Source organism: Phaethon lepturus, unplaced genomic scaffold (assembly GCF_000687285.1).
Source record: "Phaethon lepturus isolate BGI_N335 unplaced genomic scaffold, ASM68728v1 scaffold14029, whole genome shotgun sequence".
Taxonomy (NCBI): Eukaryota; Metazoa; Chordata; class Aves; order Phaethontiformes; family Phaethontidae; genus Phaethon; species Phaethon lepturus.
In genome coordinates this window covers 4,008-24,188 of record NW_010564236.1, presented here as the reverse complement: position 1 = coordinate 24,188, position 20,181 = coordinate 4,008, and the positions used below count along the sequence as shown (strand labels likewise).

The window sequence follows — 20,181 nt, the reverse complement described above, 5'->3', positions numbered from 1 at the left end:
GGGGGAAAGAAAGAAAACCAAACAAACCCCCCGAATTCTGTGTCTATGACTTCGTGGTTATCTTAACTCTTCCCTGTGCCAGCTCTGCCTCAGGCAATATTGTCTATGGCTATCTGTACCATTTCAAGATTATCAGCCATAACGTAAGTTGGAAGTTGTGGAATACCACAGAGTTTGCCCTTCACCCCTGGTTTCCCCAGGATTACCTGCTATTAAATTTCCCTGGTTCTTCTTCTCTAGCATGATGAAAGTCCAAGCTCAACTCTGCATCAATGCCAAGACCACAGTAATTGTTCATCTGTACAATCTGACAAAAAAAAAATTGTATTATTTCCTCCTCATGTTTATAAATGAAGAGGTTCCAAAGTTTTTCAACAAAAGCAAGATTTGCAGATGATCCTTCCAAGTAATTTGTATCTTGACAGATTCTGGAAAACATTTTCCAGAAACACTGCACTAAAAATAAAGCTGTACAGACAATTGTTGACATGTGTAGTCATTATTTCCAAGGTATGAGAAACTTCAAAATTTAATTTAATCTTAATGGCAAGTAACAAGCATAATAAGGCAGAAATAAAAACAAATGCAGAAATAAAACCAACTCAACTTCTCTAAGTGATTCTATGCAATAACTACACAAGTTGCCGAACACTAATGCTACCATTATGTTTGGTATCAGCCATGGATTTATCATGACATCATTGGGAAGACCCTCTTCCTTACTTTGGAAGATGACCAGCTTATACCAGATGAGTGAAGAACTTGATTTCACCAACTCAGCTACATTTTGAAGAGCTCCCTGTATATGCCAATCTCAAATTTCTACAGATTTCAACCACTTCTGCAATTAATTCTTCCTTTGCATGCCACTTCATTCCACAGCTTTTCTATCCTAGTCCTTGACTCTCCCACCCTTCACCTTTAAAAAGCCAATTAGGCACTGAGGGCAAATCAAGTCTGTCTCAAACAGGTGAAAAATAGCTGGAAACTGAGCAACTTAAATCCTCCAACTGACACATAATAACAAGGATTTTCCAGCTACTGGACTAAAATCTTAGACAATTGCTACCATTATTATAAATTCCTACTTCTTTTTGCCACTCCCTTGTCCAATTTCTTTGTTTTTGTCTGAAGATAAACAGAACCAGGATCCACACAAAGCTCTGATGTCACCATCCACAATCAACATTTTTATTTTCCTAAACAGAAACAAGTAATATGAACCAAGGGACAGGGACTTTCACTCCAAAAAAATAAAACAGATACCAAAATAAAACGATGTCATATATATAGACATGCAATGGCAGCAAGATGATGGAAGGATTTACTTCCTGTATATGCTAGCAACTTATAGTCATTTTTTAAACTGTCAAAGGAAAGATGAAAGTACTTTGGAGGGGGGGTGTTTTTTGGTTGACACTCCAGTTTCACTGGTGTTCTGGAAAGTGTTTGGCTTTCCTTCAAAACGCTTTTCTTATTTGAGAAATAAATTTCTTTCCAACTGAAGCAAATAGGTATGCCTTTGTCACTTGAATCTTTTCATTAATCTCTATCAGATACTTTTTGCCAAACAGCTACAAAGTGTGTTCTGCAGCCAATCAGTCTTACCAAAACTGAAGCACTAGATCCAGATGTATGCTGTGTTCACTAAGAAATAGCTCAGTAAGACCCAAGCTCAAAGATAGGCGAGCAATAAAAGATCGAACTACGTCCATACCTACCTTCTCTATGATTTTCACTAGAACAGTTCCAAAGAATCAAACCCAAACAGTTCTCAGCTCACCTTTGGAGGCTCAGGTTCTGCAATGCCATTCTCTGCACCTTCAGCTGGCTCTTCTGCATCCAAAAGGATAGTCCAGCGATCCATAAGAACATCGTCTGCCTCATCCACAGAAACCAAAATCGAGTAGGGATCCTCCCCACTGTATCCAGCTCCCCAGCGCAAGACTCTCCCTAAGTCATTACCTGGCCAACAATGAAAAATCCAAAATATGACTGCATTTCAGAAGTTAGCTAAAAGCATCAAAAAGTGCATCAGCCTTGTTTTATAAATCAAATCACTTTAAGGTGGTCCAAACAAGTCTAACTACTACAGAAGTAGTTAGATTGGGCTGAAAAGTTAACAAGCTGAAAAAATATCTAAGTGTTGTTGTGGTTGCACGTGTAGAGATACGCTGTCTCATCTGAAAAGTTATTGCAAAAAGGGATGGAAAATTCTGTTACGGAGTTGAGAAGTCAGGGAGCAGATGAGTTCACTGGTTTACAGCAATGACAGAGGCACCTGTGCTTGTTAGGGGCAGAATATTTTACCCTCTCATAGTCCTGCCCACTCTCACACACCCACACCCTTGCCAACTTGTTTTTCCTTCAGAAAGCATGACTGACATTTCCCTGAAAAGCTGATACTGCATTTGCTCTCCAACAAGGCCAGTACTCAGTCATGGCATCTCCACTGCAAAACTGCGTTTGTCAGATGGATAAATAAAGATAACCCTTCTGAGGACTTCTGCCCTCAGAAGACGAAAGGTGCTCCCTGTGGTTCTCACCTGTTCCTAAAGGTAAGATGGCCACTGAGGGCTCTGAGCACACCAACTTGTGCCTGATCTCCTCCAGTGCACCAAGGACCCAGCCAACGGTGCCGTCCCCTCCGCACACCAGCACTCGGAAGGAGGGGACTTTAGAGAACGTGTGAAAACTCCATTGAGAAACATAAGCAAAAGGGAGAAGAAATGTTACAACATAGTACAGAAAAATACAGAAAAAGCAAAGCCTCTTAATAAGCTAAGATAACATATTATTATTATTGGACCCCATGCTGTTCTCACCATCAGTTTCAGGATCAACTTGAACAAAGTGAATGTAAAAATAGGAACGTTTAGATAAAGCTGTTTAAAAAGAGTGAAACCCACACTCTTCTAAGATGCTTCACAGTTAGAGTTAAATTGTTAATCAGTTCCTTTTAACCAAAGACACAGAGATCTAATTATTCATAATTTCAATGTGAGTATCTATAACTCTCTAAGTCCTGGTGGAGATGTTGATTAGTGGTGTTTTGATTTTTTTACTTAGTAATGGGACTCATAGTTCATTATCTTCATCATAGTACTATCTTCCTGGTCACTCTTACCTTTTGTGGCTTTTCACCCTACATACCAAGATACTCTGCAAAGGAATTTTTATTTCCCATTGCACAAGAAGCAATGAACAAGTGGAAGCATTTTGCCATAAAGCTATAGAAGGATTCCACAGGCAAAACAAAATGAATTAATTACTGAAGTTGCAGCTTGAACTGCATTAGAAAGACAACAGAATTACACAGTTCTGACAAAAAATTTCAGTTTGTGCAGCTTGTTTTTCTTGCCTCCTGCATGAACTGCGTTTTCTCCCATGAAGGCTTTGGTTTTGAAGAGCTTGTCATGACAGTTCTCTGTTAAAGCACTGCTGAAGGAATGAGGCTACTTCGAGTAGGCTACAACCATCAGTTTCAGTTTTATGAAGCTGGTAACAAAGTGGTGTTGATTAAATCAAATAATTGGTTCCTGCCTCTCTACAAGCACATTATGTTCTGTTTCTTGTATTTAGAAATGTTGCAGCTGTGATCAGGCAGGCCCTACTAATTCTGCAATTGTGGCCAAGTTTCAAGAGTCAAGATAGAAAATTTTATTATACTTTCCTGTTAAGTTCCCATGAAACACCAGAGGAAATAAAAGCAAAAATGAGCCCTCGTCAGGCAATGTGACATTTCTTTTTCCATCCCCATTCCATTATAAAATCTTTTTATTTTTAATGATTATTAAAACTGTGTTACTGTAAAGTGCATGTGGCTTCCCCAGGACTGGACTCTATTAGACTTGACACAAGCATATACATCAGGAACTACTATATTTAGAGAACTTCAAAGTTTAAATCTGTTTTCACAGTGAGAACCAGTCAGAAAGAGTGATCCACTGCTCTGGTCTTCAGGCACAGAACAGAAACAATTTAGATCTTCATAAGAAGTGAATCTGATAATAGAAAAAATTTAAAAATATGATGGCTTACCCAGGCAGTGGGCCACCATTGGTAAGTTCAAAGACCTGATGTGGGTTTAGCAGCTTTCTAAAACTGTACAGCAGATCCCGACCTTTTAGACCACCGCTTTTTGGATTCACAAATACAAGAAGTGGGCAGCAGTTCTGTGGTATCTTGGAAGCCTGAAAGAAGACAAGAAAAGAGATTAGTCAAAACCATGACTAGGCAGGAAAATTACTACTGCATCTTAGAAGTATTTCCTGATGCTTCCTTGATGCTTCATTTTGATAAAATATTTGATAAAGATTCAATGTCCAGACAATGGACAGATTAGCTGCTGATCTTGTTTTTCTGTGAACTGAAGTTTCCTTAACCCATACCAGCTACACAGTTGAGAGCTTAATGTTAAAAACAAAAGCACTGTAAGTAGTCCTTCCTACACGTTTTCAGTAAACAGTCTATGCCAAAGAATAGTGTGAGGGATAAGGTACTTTCCACAGTCATGTACAATTCAAACACTTTACTTGCAAAGAGAGAATTTCTCCCCAAAATGACTGAAACATTTGTCTTAAGTTTTGTGGTTGGCTTAGAATACGTGTTAATTTACAAGGACAAAACATCTCAAAACCAGGGTGTTCAGGGCAGACACTGGCATACCTCTCTCAACGAAATAAGAGGTTGAAAGCTTCTTTTAAAAATATGTATTTAAAATATTTAAATCAGGAGGATTTGGTGCCAGTATCTTATGATCCTCACCCCTCTACTGAAGCTGCTGCTGAAAGGGATCTCAAAGCACGGCATGCTGTGGGGGAGCCTGGTACCCACCCAGAAACCACTCCAAAGGAAGCCACTGCACTGAGCAAAGGAGGGATATCCTGGGGTGCTCCATGGGCTGCGACACCTCCAGCCTCACTGGAGGCCAAAACTTCCAGCCACCCAAAACTTCCAGCCACCAGAAGCACCCCTTGGAACTGTTTTTCAGCCAGCTAGCCCATAAATCATTCCATAAATTGATTTGTAAATGGTTCTACAAAGGTCAGAAAATGCCAGCACACCTTTCACCCGTCCTGCCACAGGGCTGTGGGGCAGGTGGGCGCCGGAAAAGTCCGTCAGGCATTCAATGAGCGTGTGTCAAAACAGAAACATTTGCCACAGTCCCTAAATCACGCTAATTTGTATTTACAAATTGGACAGCATTCAGAGTACAGCAATTTGTCATGCAGCTGACAGAATGGATTCAGGGAACAGAACAACAGTGCTAAATATAAGTCAATTTAGACGAGAATGATTCGGGGGCGGTGAGGCAGCAGCATGACCGCAGCGTGCAAACATGCGGAGAGATACCAACAGCTACAGAGGGGAGTAGACGGCATCCAGAGAGCCTGTCGGCTGCTGTCTACGAGCGACCACCAGAGAGCATGAACTAAGGTGAAGAATGGAGAAATTGGGGCAAATTAATGAGTCACTTTGGGGGGAAGCAAACTGGAGTCTCATGCTGTGATAGCCCAGACCATTGTCCATCTGTGAGCTGATGTGGATGCTTATAAACAAATGATCGTTTGGGGTTTCCTCAAATTATGCTTTCCTAAAAGAGCTGGGTGCTAATCCTCTGCGAGTCAAGCCCTGCCAGAGGTATCAAGATACCCACAAGCACATAAAAATCATTCTCCTCTGTGTCACTGCCTGCATGAGAAATGCCCTCTGCCATCCAGCGTGACTCACCAGCACAAACAGAAAACACACTGGGAAGAGGAACACTAAGCAGGTAAGAAGGTTGGTGGAGCAGGCACACATTTCTCTTGCCCCTTCTTTCCTTGTGCTTTAGATTCTACCAGTTTAAAAATACAAATGTTTTCTCAAAAAAAAAAAATTAGCCAAACAAGGGCTACTTGGCTTACAAAGAGCCAGAAGAACCTCAAAATTTTGTTTTACTGCAGAGGTTTCACTGCTGGCAAAACAACTAGGTTGGCAAGTCAGAAGCTGCAAAGCTGTCCACACAGCTTTCTTCAGAGGAGCCACCTTCACGCTACACTGTGATGACTGCTAGGTCAAAACACCTCTCACCTCCATATTCAGGCTTTATTGGAAAAGGGGAAGCAATTATTCAAAGCATGTCCAACACACAACAAGGGTAATAGATTTCTATTAAGCACAGGGAAAGGATATTTGTAGCCAGCAAAGGAAGTCTAAGGGAAACAATGCATGCCACTGTCACAAAAAGGAAAGACTTCTTGAATTGTAAGGTCAACAGCTCAAGGATCCACACAACCCAACGAGAGAAGTGGATTTCCTGCCCTTGAGCCATCTCAGGCATTAATAAAAATAGTAAGCAGAGCTGTGGCTTTTCCAGAAGTAAAGCCCTTCTCACTTCTCCATCAGTTCCTGCACCAGCATCTGTCATATCCCATTATGAACGGTCCCTTGAAAATCCCACAAGCAACAAAAGGCAAAGCTGCTCTCAATGGAAACACCACGTCCCATGGGGTAATAGAGCAAACTGTTCCCCTCCTGCACTCCTTGTCCCAGCTTCTACTCTGCCCTACCTTCCCACCTGACCATTTCCCATTTCTTCCTCTTCAAAGCTTTTTTCCTACCTAAATTTCACCACCAGTCATTTCAGCTTTCTGAACAATACGGTTCTGAAACTGCAGGCTTGGTCCAATGTCCTAAAACTTGTGGGGTTTAAAAAAAAGGGGGGTAAGGGGATAATAGACAGAAAAAATACTCAGTTTTGCAGCTCTGTGTAAACAGAAACTTTTTCAAGAAAGAATGCGAGAAAAGAAACCAGCCCAACATTCAAGTAAAACAAATACCTTACTTGAATGTGGATAAGAACATTTGATTACCTTTTCTCCTTCAGGAAGTCAGTTTCTAAAAATACTGAGTTTGGACATTTAGAAGTGACATGTTGAACACATGTTTTGTATTACTTGCTTTTACAGGCAAGTTCTAATGCACTGGGTTTAAAACGAAGTAACTAAAATAATTTACAAGGAACTTCAGGGAATCACAATGATTTTGGAGATGTGGTAAACTCCAAGGCACTCAAAAGCACAGCCGTGTTTTGGAAAGTCGTCCTAGATCTTACCCAAGTAAATGTATACTGTTGCAAATATATGTTTACAGTTTCTACAAAACTGACATCTAAATTTCCTAATTGTCAAGTATCAATATTGTAAAAAAAAAAAAGTGACACATTTACCCTGAATGCCACTAAGACTTACAGGCAGCTGTGGAGAATGCCTGGAACTAACGAAGTATTTGTATGTAGTGTAAACTGAGCAGTCCTACCTCTCAAAACCATCTTTGTTCAAATACCTTCTAATGTAAAACCTAACTATGCCTACTTAGGACTAGACGCATCTATGTAGAATAAACATAAGTATTCTAGAAAGTGCTTAGCCTTAGAGTTAACTTGCTTCCCATCATCACGCTTTATTACTCGGTGCTTAATGGGAGCTTGTAAGAAAGACGGGGACAGACTTTTTAGCAGGGCCTGCAGTGATAGGATGAGGGGTAATGGTTTTAAACTAAAAGAAGGGAGATTTAGAGTAGATCTAAGGAAGAAATTTTCTACGGTGAGGGCAGTGAACCACTGGCACAGGTTGCCCAGAGAGGTGGTAGATGCCCCACCCCTGGAGACATTCCAGGTCAGGTTGGACGGGGCTCTGGGCAACCTGATCTAGCTGAAGATGTCCCTGCTCACTGCAGGGGGGTTGGACTAGATGACCTCTAAAGGTTCCTTCCAACCCAAACTATTCTATGATTAAACTTAAAGGAGTAGGAAACACTGCTAAATCCTTAGATAAAGGCCAGCTTCTAAGGCAACAATTATTTTTCAGTAGGGGTTAAAAACTCTGTGATAGTTTGTACAGCAGAGCAGGGCTGCTGCATTGCTTTCTGAAAAGCACACGTTCCGTTACAATTACAGACAGCCACAAGGGTAGTACTCTTACGGTGCAGAATTTTTTTTAGTCCCTTAATAAAGCCCCAGTGGGGACGTACAAATGAGTTTGTTACTGGGCAGAAGGGGATGTGTGACTCACAGCCTAAGGACTCCCTTCCCCCTTTAGCCCTGGCTTCAGTGCTCTGCTTGAGGAGTGAAATCTGCGGAGGGGTTTTGTGTTGGCTGGCGTTCAGAAAGGAATTTATTGCTCGTTTCTCAGAGACAGCTGAAGGAGGCTGTGTGATTCAGACACTCTGACAGTCACTGTGAATTGCTTAATTTATCAGGATTAGCACAACGCAGCTTCAGGCTGGGGAAAGACATTTATTATCCATGCTAATCCCCTTTCTGTTGAGCGTACCATGTAATCACATCTCACAACAAAGCAGAACAAGGCGTTCTGTGCCACAGGCCTGTCAGCATGACAACTATGGCACATCTTCCAGGGTGGTGGGCTGCCTCCAGGAACTGCAGATATCTCTAAGTGACAAGTAAAACTGAACATTTGCAAGCTGGCGGTCTGCAGCATCTCCCATGTGCAAGGACTTGTGATGCCCCAAGCACAAATTCCTCCACCCTGGCCAGAAAGGAGTCATTGCACCTGATGAGGAATGACATGCAAGGTGTCTCAATGCAACTGCAGCCGCAGCTGGGTCAACACAGCAGGAGCTCGAGCCTTGTCTTTACCTTTTGGGGAATTGCGGCAGTGGAAGAAGAGTGGAAAGTACCCTTTCATGGTGTTTTGGCTAAGACTGTCATTAAACTATCACGATTTTAAGTTGGACACATTTGTGTGAGGAATTAGTGGAGTGATGAAATGGAAAGTTTGACCCATTTGGGAAACTCCCACATCTTTTTCTACTACTCTTCAGGAACCTATGTCAGAAGGCACTCCTCTGGTAAGTGGCATTAGTGATAAAGCCACAAAAACTTGTCAACTTCATGCTGATATTGGTCTCAGACAACTCTCTGCTGATTTCCTTGCTTGCCAGTACTGCAAAGGGAGTTCTGGTAAACTATCTTTCAGTTCAAAGATTCAGCCCTGCAATGTCTTTCACCTTGAGATGCTACCAAAGAGTGATACCAAACTGCCCCTCCATGTCCGAAACACAGCAGCTAAACAGCTTTGTAAGAGACTGTATTTTTTTCACACTCCAATGAAGAGAATATTTTCATTTATTTGAATATTGTGAAATGAAAGTGTTTGATTAAATTCTTAAAGGCCCGAAATCATGAAACAGCACAACAGATCAACAAATTTGATCACACTAATTACTTGACTTTCTGATAAGCAGTTAGTATAAACTGATTCTGCTTTCAAACATTTCAGTAATGACAATAAGAGGATGAATTGCTTCTGGCAGACCTGACCATGCCAGACTAGAACTAGGCCTCCTCCTTAGAAGGCATATCAGACATAGAATAAGCAAATCTCACCTTGGGAAAACGAAAGACAAGCAACCTGCTAAGCACCAATTTACTTCTGTGCTTTTAATGACTTTTAAGGATTGTTTGGTTTGGTTGGTTTTTTTAAATAAAAACTTAAATAGTTGCAATTTGGAAAAATCATTCATTAACCAGAACACCATTGCCTTTGTTTTTTCACCCATTCTTCTTCTGAGACTAAACATTAGCCCTTCATCCCCAATTTCTTTGTATTTCACCCACAAGAGGAATGTCAAACACAACATAAATTTAATATTGTGCTCAGTGGCTCTATTTCCTGGTCCTGTATTTAAATGTTGACATATATAAAGTATAAACAAAGGCTAATAGTATCATAGCATAAAAGGATAATCTAGGTTGGAAAGTACGTCAGGAGGACATCTAGTACAATTGCTACCCAAAGTAGGGCCAACAATCTCTTATTAATTTACTCTGGGTAATTAGTAAGCTGGGTGGCCAGAGCACGTATGAACAACATTTGAAATATTATTTAGATTAACTCTTGGCTCATTTCAGTGAGATGACCAAATATAAACAATACATGCTGAAATGGAAAAAAAATGTATGTGCACATGTATAGCCCCTCTCTCCTTCTTACATATTAGAAATTCATCCCTAGCAGTCCCTTGAACTGGAATTTCTAAAACTTGCATCAGATAACAGCATTATCCGTATTTTCCTTGCATCAAGAAGTTCACTTCAAACGTGTCTAGTGTCAGAAAACCAGACATACATAAACAGTGGAGCATGTTCAACTACACACAACATGCACCAAATCTAGGCTTATAATGCATTTGTCTAAAAATCATTGAAAACAAGCATCCCAAACCAGTCCCATCTTCACGCTGCCTTCTGTTTTTGATAACAGAAACTCTGAAACCTAGTGTGGATGAGGGGGGACCTTGGTTTCTAAGGATCTCATGAAACGTAATGCCTATGCCTGCGTAAGAACAAGGCACTTACTTTTTTTGGAGGGGGCTAGTCTTTAATCCTGCCAGTTTCATGTAAGCACTGCCACTAGTATCTGCTTATATGAAAAAATAACTTTGCCTTCAGAAAACTTTGACAAGCATAGGACTCTTTAAATAGTATAAGTAGGCACGTAAATATGCGACTATCACTACTGAACTTGAGGCTCTCCCATCTAAAGCTGTTTCATAGTTCCCACTAATCATGCATTTTTTAAAGTTTTCAATCTTCTGTGAAGTTCTAAGAAGTCAAACCAAGATCCTCACTTCACTTGCCATAATGCAACTCCAAAAAGATAGTAAGCGCAAGACACACAACAGATCAGCAGAAAGTGACTACAGCTACACTCTCTTTTGGACAGAACCTGCATCATCCTGGTTAAAAATCACTTTGCTCAGTGAACCATTTCCCTCTTTTCACCCTGAATCTGCTTGGTTAACATGAAACCTATTATCAAACCAACTGATTCATAAGAAAGTGATTTGTAACCATAAAAGTTAATAAATCAGAATCAAGCCTGAATTTGTGAAAGGACTCTTGCACTAAGTCTTTCAAAAGACTATTTTCCTCCAAAATCCACAATGCAGCATTTAAACAAAGTCAAACTCCTTCTGCTACAGAGTGTGGTAAATGTAAAAATTAGCAGTAGTACTTTACCTCATGGTTAGTGAGGAAATACATTTAGTCCCCAAAACAAAGTTGTTGTAAGGATTTTAAGACACACCAGCCAAAACTAAAACCCCAACTAACTTTTTGATCATAAAAACAAACAAAGAGGAAAGAATTGGTTTTCTCCCCTTTATAGTTTTATAGTTATGCATTTCTACAATTGTATAGTTATTCCTGACAACTCAACAGTAACAGGGCAAGTGACTTAACTCACAGAAGTGTATCATATACATGAAGTACAGGCTCTCAAGTATTTTTTTTCAACACACTACTTACAGAAACTCACTGTATGGCTCCTTTGAATAAAATATAATTTCATTTACTTCCAGCAGAAAAAGTCTTAGGGTAGTTGTTTTTCTTTTAAAGGCATGTTTTAAATTCAAATCCATCTCTTACCATAACTTCAGGAATCACTACAGCATTCAGAGGTTTGTCATTGACAGTTGTATCTTTAACAAGCATATATATTCTTTCAGCTTCAGAAAAGCATGAAATTTCGAGTACAACAGCACCTGTAAAGAGGCATCAGAAGTATTTTGTATATTTTCTATTATTACTAGGCATTCAGTATCATCATATCACAGCAAAGGTTTACTCAGTTTACTCAGGCCATTATTCAGTAAAAGTTACTCTGCAACACTTGTGATTGTTGGTTATCAGTGAACTGGGCTGTTTTGGTTTCTGAGCCTTCCACCATAACCCCAAGCACACCCCAAATTTCTGTTAAAGCAAAGCAGTTTGAAGACAGGAAGAACTGCAGCATAGAACTGATGCATGGTTAAAGACTTCCTTTGGGCTTCAGAATTATGGCCTATTTCCACACTCTTTATCATAAATAACAGGCTGTTCTCATCATGTAGAAGTGACAAAGGTATCAGGTTTCATTTTGTGTCTCATTATTTAAAACCAGTAGTTCCATTCATTGACAGTATCTCAGTAAGAATTACTACAAGCAAAGATTTGCTTTAAGAATCAATTTAAGATCTTTATGTTGGCTTAGGTCATTCTGTTAGTATAGAATAGGTAATTAATTCTATTAATGTAATAGTCACTATTAACTAGCCATGTGGAGACAGCAAATACACAAAGGAAGCACGCTATAGAAAGATTCATTTAGTGGTCATGGGATAGTTAAGCCTGCCAAAGGACATGAAACATCTTGGATATGGACACCTCAACTTACAAAAGACAGATTTCCCACTTCTAAGTTCTCCACCTGACCAGTGCACTGAAGCTGCACAGAGCCCATGCTGCTCCAGCTCTCAGAAGCCTCACAGCTTCTCTGACCTTGCTGAAATAAAATTCGTACAGCAAAAGCAAAGCACCAGCTCCAAGGATGAATGCAGAGATGAGTGCACTGATTTTCTTCAGACTTCGCCCACTTGACACTGTGCTAGGAAACACTGACTGTGAAACAATCCCACTAGTTCAGAAGCATTACCAAATTTTAGTATTTTAGAAGTCAAAATAAAGAGAGAGAACTTGAGGAGTTTTTAACAGTTCAGTCGTGTTAGACTATTCAGTTGAAGTGCAACTTCAAAACTCATTTTTATGATGAAATATTAACACTTTCTGGTACACGAGGCATGAAGCCAACTGTTTTATTTTTTTCAATAAGGTGACACTAATCCATTGCTCTTCATAAATATGTTACATTTTATCTGAAAGGCTTTTTGCGTATGCAATAAGACTAATATACTCCGAGATCAGAGCCTCTGTTAGGCTGCAGTTTTGAAAACAGACATTGTTTGCAAGACTAAAAATCTTAATGCTTACCTTGTGCTTGATAAACATGACTCACAGATACTACATTTGCTGCAAAGAGTAAAAATATAAACACATAAAACTTTGGGTACATTTAGAGTAAATATTTAAAATATTTTTTAAAGTTACATAAATATAATATAAATAAATACTAAAAGTTATACAAATATAGGGAGAACCTCCAGCTAACACTTTCCTTCCCCTAAGTTTACTTTGCAAGTTAGAAAAGCTAAACTGATTTTCATAAAAGGTGACTATGAATTCTTTCTGGCATTTAGAGTTTAATTCCTCTTTAAGTTACATAAAAGATTGGGAAAGATGTTTCGTTTCCTGAAACAAAAAGTGTGACACATTCCTGACTGTTTATAGAACACGTTCATTTAAAGAGTATTATGAAAAATCAATTACACTTTGAAAACGAAAAATAAATTATTTTCACTGAGTGCCTGTCCATATGTGTGTGCACACACTGCTCATACTTCTTCGTGAACGGGCACAGAGCTCACAAACAACATGGAGGACTGCCTGTGCAAAAGATGTCAAAGGTTAATAAAGACAAGGAACATTCACGCACAGGGAATTCAACTGCACTGCCATAATTTGAATGGTGTGAAGAATGTGTGGTTCGCTTCTAAAACGTAATGTTTTTTCACTAAAAAAAAATGGTGTGGTCACATATAACCCAAGTAATGTAATAATAGTTCTGTGAATCAATGAGCTGTCACATCTCTCATGCAACCATGAACATGTTAAAATGAATAAAAAAGCCCTCTGTGAGAGTACAAGGTAGACTGATTTTTCAAAGAAGGTCAGAAAATGTTATGAAAAAACATAATAAAAAGGAGCAATAGATGCTACTACATTTTATTCTGTACAAGTGAATGTATCTCAAAATGCACCTGTTTACTTACTTTTGATAGCTAATTCATCCTTGAGAATATTTATGTATTCTTCACGGGAAAGCTGAGGTGGAAGGCCACCAACAAATAAATTTACTTGTACAATGGATTTACTGTTTTCCACAACGTAAAATCTTGTTTGATTCATCTGACGTATTGAAGTCTACCAAAATAAAGAAAAATAAATGATGTGACATTTGGCAAAAAGATACCATGAAACAAATCCCAGATAGTTCTGAACTTAGCAATCAAGTCCTCTACGCCTAGAGAATAACACAAACAGAAACAAACTTCAGTCCAAGCGCTTCAATTCTCTACAGATGAGCCAGCTGGAGGGGGGTTAATTGATTACTCACTTTTTCTGTAAGTAAGGGGACTCCCTACTTGCTATAGAAAAAGGATCACGTTTCTTTTTCAGATTTACCTTTCTTATGTCCTTGAGTCTGTTAAGAATCAGTTCCTGATTGTCCAAGACCATGCGCTGAACTAGAAACAGCAAGAACATTAATCATGTTCGAAAGCACTGCAAGTTATTATCAGGCTCAATTAAACAATTAAAAAAATTTTAGGGAAAATTCACAACTCTGCGTACAACTAACATTAACATAAAGAAAAATGCAGACCTGAACTACTCAATATTCAACAGCAAAAACATGTAGGTACTTTGACAGTCTGATTCTGTTCATGGTTCTTAAACACCAGCTTCCTTTAAAAAAAGGAAGAAACAGCTTGAAGATGCTCAAAAGGCAAGCAGTACTTTGGTAACAAGCTGTTTGACAGAAAACTTTAAAACTACGTTCCTTGACAACTACAGTAATAACCAACTTCTGTACTTTATTAAAACAATTGTAACAACTTCCAGCTAAAATGAGGTTGTAAATGATGCTTTTAAAACAGAGCACCTGAAGCCAACCAAGGTAAGACAGTCACAAGGCTACAATAACCTTATAAAACAGATTACTGATAATGCTCACAAAGAAAGCAAAGAATCAGGCCAGTATTTGAACTACAAAGTTATTTACTCGGGTGTGGCCAGGGCATCATCAGACTACTTCCGTGGCTTTATTTCTCTCTCCATGCAGCCTTATAAATAATGAAGCACAAAAGGATGTGAACTCAGAGGACATCAGCTCAGCTCCTGCAGGATCACAAACATCTTCAGCAATGCTAGGACTGCATATTTCTGTACTTCATAATGCATACACATACTCCTTGGACTACCTCAGGACTTGAATTTGCTCTTTTGGGGTAGTGTCAGGGGGAAAGAGGACAGAAGGAAGGGTGCCAATTGAACTTTACAATTAATCTTTAGTAAATAACTGCAGTTAAGAAAATTATGTCAGTTAAAGGCAGCTCCCCAAAACAGGGCTCTTTGCCAAAGTGTCCATACCCACCAGAAACCACTAATTAATCTTTATGTGATGATCAAGAAACAGAAGGGAATCGTATTGCCACAGGACGCACAAGACCGAAAAGAACCAACATCACTTCTGATTATGTACTTCAACACGATGGTGATGTTTCATTTGTGAAGGCATTTATTGTAAAAAATTAACTGTGACTGTGTTAAAAGGGAAAAAAAAAAAGCTAGAAGATCAGTTACAAATGTGCCTTTGGCCAATGCTCCTTCACTTACCTTGTTTACTGCCCATAAGCACTTCCACCAATTTGAAATTCTGGAGGCACTCCGTCTGCCAAAAGATGCAACATGTAAATGTAGTTTCTGAATGAAATACAATTTTGTCAGATGTTTATGTTAAAGTTATGTTATACACTGCACACACAGAGCATGGAAAATTAAATATTTTTAAATCAACCACGATGTTCTTCCCCTAACCCACTCCTCCCAAACCAGCAACAATCTTCAATTTACACACTCAGCCTCCCAAGCATGGATTTAGGCTCCCATGCCCTTAACTACATCGGCATCCTCGCAGCCCCATGGTGAAAGGGCACCTGCAAAGCATGCTTAACTCTACCTGCCTTCAGTGACCAGCAGCTCAACTAGGGTATTTCCAGAGTGTCCTTCCAAAGAAAGCATGCAGAACTGGGAGTGAACCTGCTCTTCGAGAAGATGTCCCAGGAACCAGGCTTGGCAAAAGCAAGCTGACCAGTCCCCATCTCCTAGGGCTCTCCACTGGCACTGACGGACGAATGGTCTTTCTTTACATGTCATGAACAGGGGTGTTAACAGCCTTAACTGACTACATTTGCTTTGCCTGAAATTTGATGAGAGTGACTTGGAAAGCATCTTCAGCACACACAAATTCCGGATATTGAAAAGGTATTTCCTGTATGTGCCTCTTCATACAGAAAAAGGGAGCAAACCCTTTAAAAAACTATCAGTATCAGAGAAATTGCAGTTGAGCCAAAGAATTAAGTCTCTTACAAGATAAAACTAGCTTCCCAAACGCAGAGATGTGAAGATCTTTCCCAAACAGAGTGCCCAACTATCCTGTTTGACAGTTGTTTTTTCAGATGAAAGAAGACTTCAGCCAAGATTTTCCAAGCTTTGTTAAAAAGTCCACAACACTTGACGAAAAGGACTGAAATCAAATCCTAGAACCATCTTATAGCACAAAATGAGCTGCAGGCACTATACAGTTGTGTACACCTCCACAGAGATCTACAATTATCACCTACTGCAGATTGCTAGCCACATGCATGTTTCTATGTACCCTGTATATAACCACAAAAAGTGCTGGTCCCCCACTGTGAGGATGGCTGTTCCCCGGAGCAGAGGAAGCACGCTGATCTGCTGGTGTGCTCACAAGCCCCAGCTACTGAATGAAACGTGCACGCTACAGCTTCATGCCTCCACACCTGTGTGTCTGATTGAGACTGCCAGTGCCTTGGCACATGCACACATTCTACTAACACGTTTCCTAGAAGTGATGCTACCTTGGCATCAACTCTAAGAAAGACAGGCAGACTGAAAAGAGATCATCTTCCAAGGAAAATGTGCATTTACAGGATTACAAGATGTATCTAATAATTTCCAATGAGGTGGGAAGGAATGCAGACGGTAAAGAACATCATGCCATTCAGCCTTGAGTCCTTCCTTGTAGTTCTTGAGGACTACAGAGATACTGTTTGTCACCATAGGGAGACAATTCATGTGGCCAAAGCTTGATTAGAGTTCAAGCTGGCCTGCACTGTGAAGGACAACAAAAAGGTTTTTTTTAAATAAATTAAGAAGGATCAGAGATAACATTGTTCTGTTATTTGATGAGGTCCGACACATCACAAATAGGGATGTAGACAAAGCGGAGCCATTTAATGCCTTCTTCACCTCTGTCTTCAACACCGATGATGGGCCCTGGGACCCCCAGAGTCCTGTGTTGGAAGACTGTGACTTGGGGAACGATAAACTCCCAGCCAACCCTGAACTTGTTCGAGACTTGCTGCTCCAGCTGGATGCACATAAATCTATGGGGTCTGATCAGATTCATCCCAGGGCACTGAAAGAGCTGGCCAAAGTCATTGCGGGACCTCTCTTCATTATTTTTCAACAGTCTTGGGGGTCTGGAGAGGTCCTCGTCAACTGGAAGCTGGCAAATGTCACAATTTTCAAGAAAACTAAGAAGGAAGACTTGGGTGATTACAGGCCTGTCAGTCTCACTTCAGTGCCTGGTAAAATTATGGAGATGGTTATTCTGGGAGTTACTGAAATACACTTGAGAGACAACACAGTCATTGGTCATAGCTAGCACAGGTTCACAAGGGAAAAGTCCTGCCTAAGAAACTTAATTTCCTTTTATGATAGTCACCCATCTAGTTGACGAAGGGAAGTCAGTGGATGTGTTTTTGGATTTTAGCAAAACTTTCTATACTGTCTCTCACAGTATCCTTCTGGACAAGATATCTAGCATACATCTAGGCAAGTCCATAATAAGATGTGTGAGCAATTGGCTGATGGGTCGGGCTCAAAGAATTATAGTAAATGGGTTTACATCAGGCTGGCAACCAGCCACCAGTGGGTTCCCTAGGGCTCAACTTTAGGGCTAGCGCTCTTCAATGCTTTTAGAGATGATCTGGATGTAGGAATTGAATGCACATCAAGTAATTTTGCCAATGATACTAAACTAGGAGGAGCTGTGGATCCCCTCGAGGGTAGAGAGGCCTTACAGAGAGATATGGATAGACCAGAGAGCTGGGCAATCACCAACCGTATGAAATTTAACAAGAGCAATTGCCACATTCTCCACCTGGACAAGGTAATCCTGGTTATATGTACAAATTGGGGGATGGGAGGCTGGAGAGCTGCCCCGTGGGAAGAGATCTGGCGCTTTGGGCTGATGGCAAGCTGAATATGAGTCAACAGCATGTCCTGGCAGCCAAAAGGCCAAGTGTGTCCTGGGGTTCATCAAGCTCAACATAGCGAACCAGTCAAGGGAGGTGACTGTCCAACTCTACACTGCACTGGTGTGATGTCCTCTGTGCAGTTTTGGACACCTCAATATAAAAGGACATCAAAATATTAGACTGTGTCCACAGAAGGGTGACCAAGATGGTGAAAGGCCTTGAGGGCAAGACTTATGAGGAGTGGCTGAGGTCACTTGATTTGTTCAGCTTGGAGAAGAGAGGCTGAGGGGTGACCTCATCGCAGTCTACAACTTCCTCAAGCAGGGCAGAGGAGGAGGAGCTGCTGATCTCCTCTCTCTGGTGACCAGCGATAGGACACAAGGAAATGGAATGAAGCTGCATCAGGGGAAGTTCCTACTGCACTTTAGGAGAAGGTTCTTCACTGAGAGGGTGTTCAGTCACTGGAACAGGGAAATGGTCATGGCACCAAACCTGTCAGAGTTCAAGGAGCATCTGGATGACTATCTTAGAAATATGGATTAGTTTTAGGTAGTCCTGCGAGGAGCAGAGAGTTGGACTCGATGAACCTTATGGGTCCCTTCCAGCTCGATATATGCTATGATTTTATGATTTCCTTTGCAGAGCAGCGCAAAGAAGTAAGAGACAAGCATGATCATCCTAACAGTGATTGCCAGTTTCCCAACACTGTAAGATTAGCAGTGTAGTTGCATACAAGCGTATTTTAAATATCTCAAGACATAAACAACCAGAAAAAATATACTGCATGCGAAGAATCATTGTCATTGTGTTTATACAAGTAAATCTGCTTGACCCAGAAAGACTGATGGTAACTTCCAGTACCAGCAACCAGGTCTACCATCAAGACTGCACAAAGTTTTGAGCATCTTACCAGTCATAACAGAACATCGACCAAAGATTAACAACACTCACATTAACAACGCATGGACAATTGTAATTTTTCAAAAGAGAAAAACACATATCCCACTTCAGGTTCACTCAGATGGTATATGGGGCATGCTTATGATCTGTCATTTACCTGCCTTCCAAGTAACGGAAGCACTTCTTTGATCACAGTCTGCGTAGTGCTATCTTTATTTACTCGTAGAGAAACATATGCCGTTCCAACCCTAAAGAGAAAATAAATACTTATTTTAGGACAATCATTTTACCTATCCTGTGTGTACCTTTTTTATCTAAGTGGCAAATTTTCTGGGGAGGTAGGCAGAAATTTTTAGTAGTTGAATTATTAGTTGAATTAGTTGAATAATTGATTCACTGAGGCTCATGGCAGATGCAGTATTAGCCCCACAGACAAGCAAGGCCTTTCATCTCAAGGAACTGGTCATTACGATTGTAACACTGCAAATTAGCTTCTTCCTATACACAGATTACCTGAAAGTCTTCCATAAAATTTGGCAATGTGGTTGCATTAGTAAAATGAACAAATGTTTAAATTTTTGCCCACTGCTCTTAAGAAATGAACAGATCACCAGCCAGTCTCGTTTCCACTGCTAAATATGCTTAAAATATATATTGTCTCAGTGGTAAATGGAACAGATTTTTTTCTCTTTATTTTTTCCCTCCTTATTCTCACATCAGAAGCTACAACGAATTCTTCCTATTTCTTCCAAAAAAACATCAAGCTTTCAAGTGACATGTGTATGTCATCATCTGTTTATAGATGTAGTTAATGTAAAGTTGTGTCTTCTTGGCCAAATGCATGATAATAGAACTGCACAAGTTGCACAGTATGTTCCATGCTTGTAAAGAAACCCATGAACATGTTTCCAGGCACAGAAATTAATAACAGGTATATTATTTATTCAGAAAAATAAACAGAAGAATCCTGAAACACAGAGGAAGAAACTACATTCTCTGTTATACTTGTGTGACTTCAGTAACTGAAACACAGCGGACTAGACTACAGAGAACAAATGTAACCAAGCAGGATAGCCTTGTGATAAAGGAGAAAAACACTCACTTCAGCCAGGCAGGATAAATTCTGATCACTTCCTCGCCCTTCGGTTTGGCTCTGATGATCCAAGCTTCAGGAACGGATTCTCGGAATACTGAGCCCAAGTTGCTGTCCTCTGTAGCATTGTTCCTGTTGATAACATCGTCAGACAGCAGCGCCTGCTGCGTAAAGGTCTG

General features: G+C 40.2%; 1 protein-coding gene across 1 annotated transcript in view; it reads right to left on the bottom strand.

Moving 5' to 3' along the window:
* The window catches only part of DGKQ (diacylglycerol kinase, theta 110kDa), a gene marked incomplete at its 5' end in the record, with an annotated part of 31,141 nt that overhangs the window by 9,293 nt on the left and 1,667 nt on the right, over positions 1 to 20,181 (bottom strand). The window contains 11 exons of the mRNA XM_010294814.1: positions 207 to 307; positions 1,784 to 1,965; positions 2,547 to 2,695; positions 4,042 to 4,193; positions 11,438 to 11,553; positions 12,818 to 12,856; positions 13,717 to 13,867; positions 14,129 to 14,190; positions 15,341 to 15,395; positions 19,067 to 19,157; positions 20,012 to 20,181. The exon at positions 20,012 to 20,181 is cut by the window's right edge and continues 72 nt beyond it. Coding sequence (XP_010293116.1) covers positions 207 to 307; positions 1,784 to 1,965; positions 2,547 to 2,695; positions 4,042 to 4,193; positions 11,438 to 11,553; positions 12,818 to 12,856; positions 13,717 to 13,867; positions 14,129 to 14,190; positions 15,341 to 15,395; positions 19,067 to 19,157; positions 20,012 to 20,181 — 1,268 coding nt within the window. The remainder of the gene's footprint in view (positions 1 to 206; positions 308 to 1,783; positions 1,966 to 2,546; positions 2,696 to 4,041; positions 4,194 to 11,437; positions 11,554 to 12,817; positions 12,857 to 13,716; positions 13,868 to 14,128; positions 14,191 to 15,340; positions 15,396 to 19,066; positions 19,158 to 20,011) is intronic.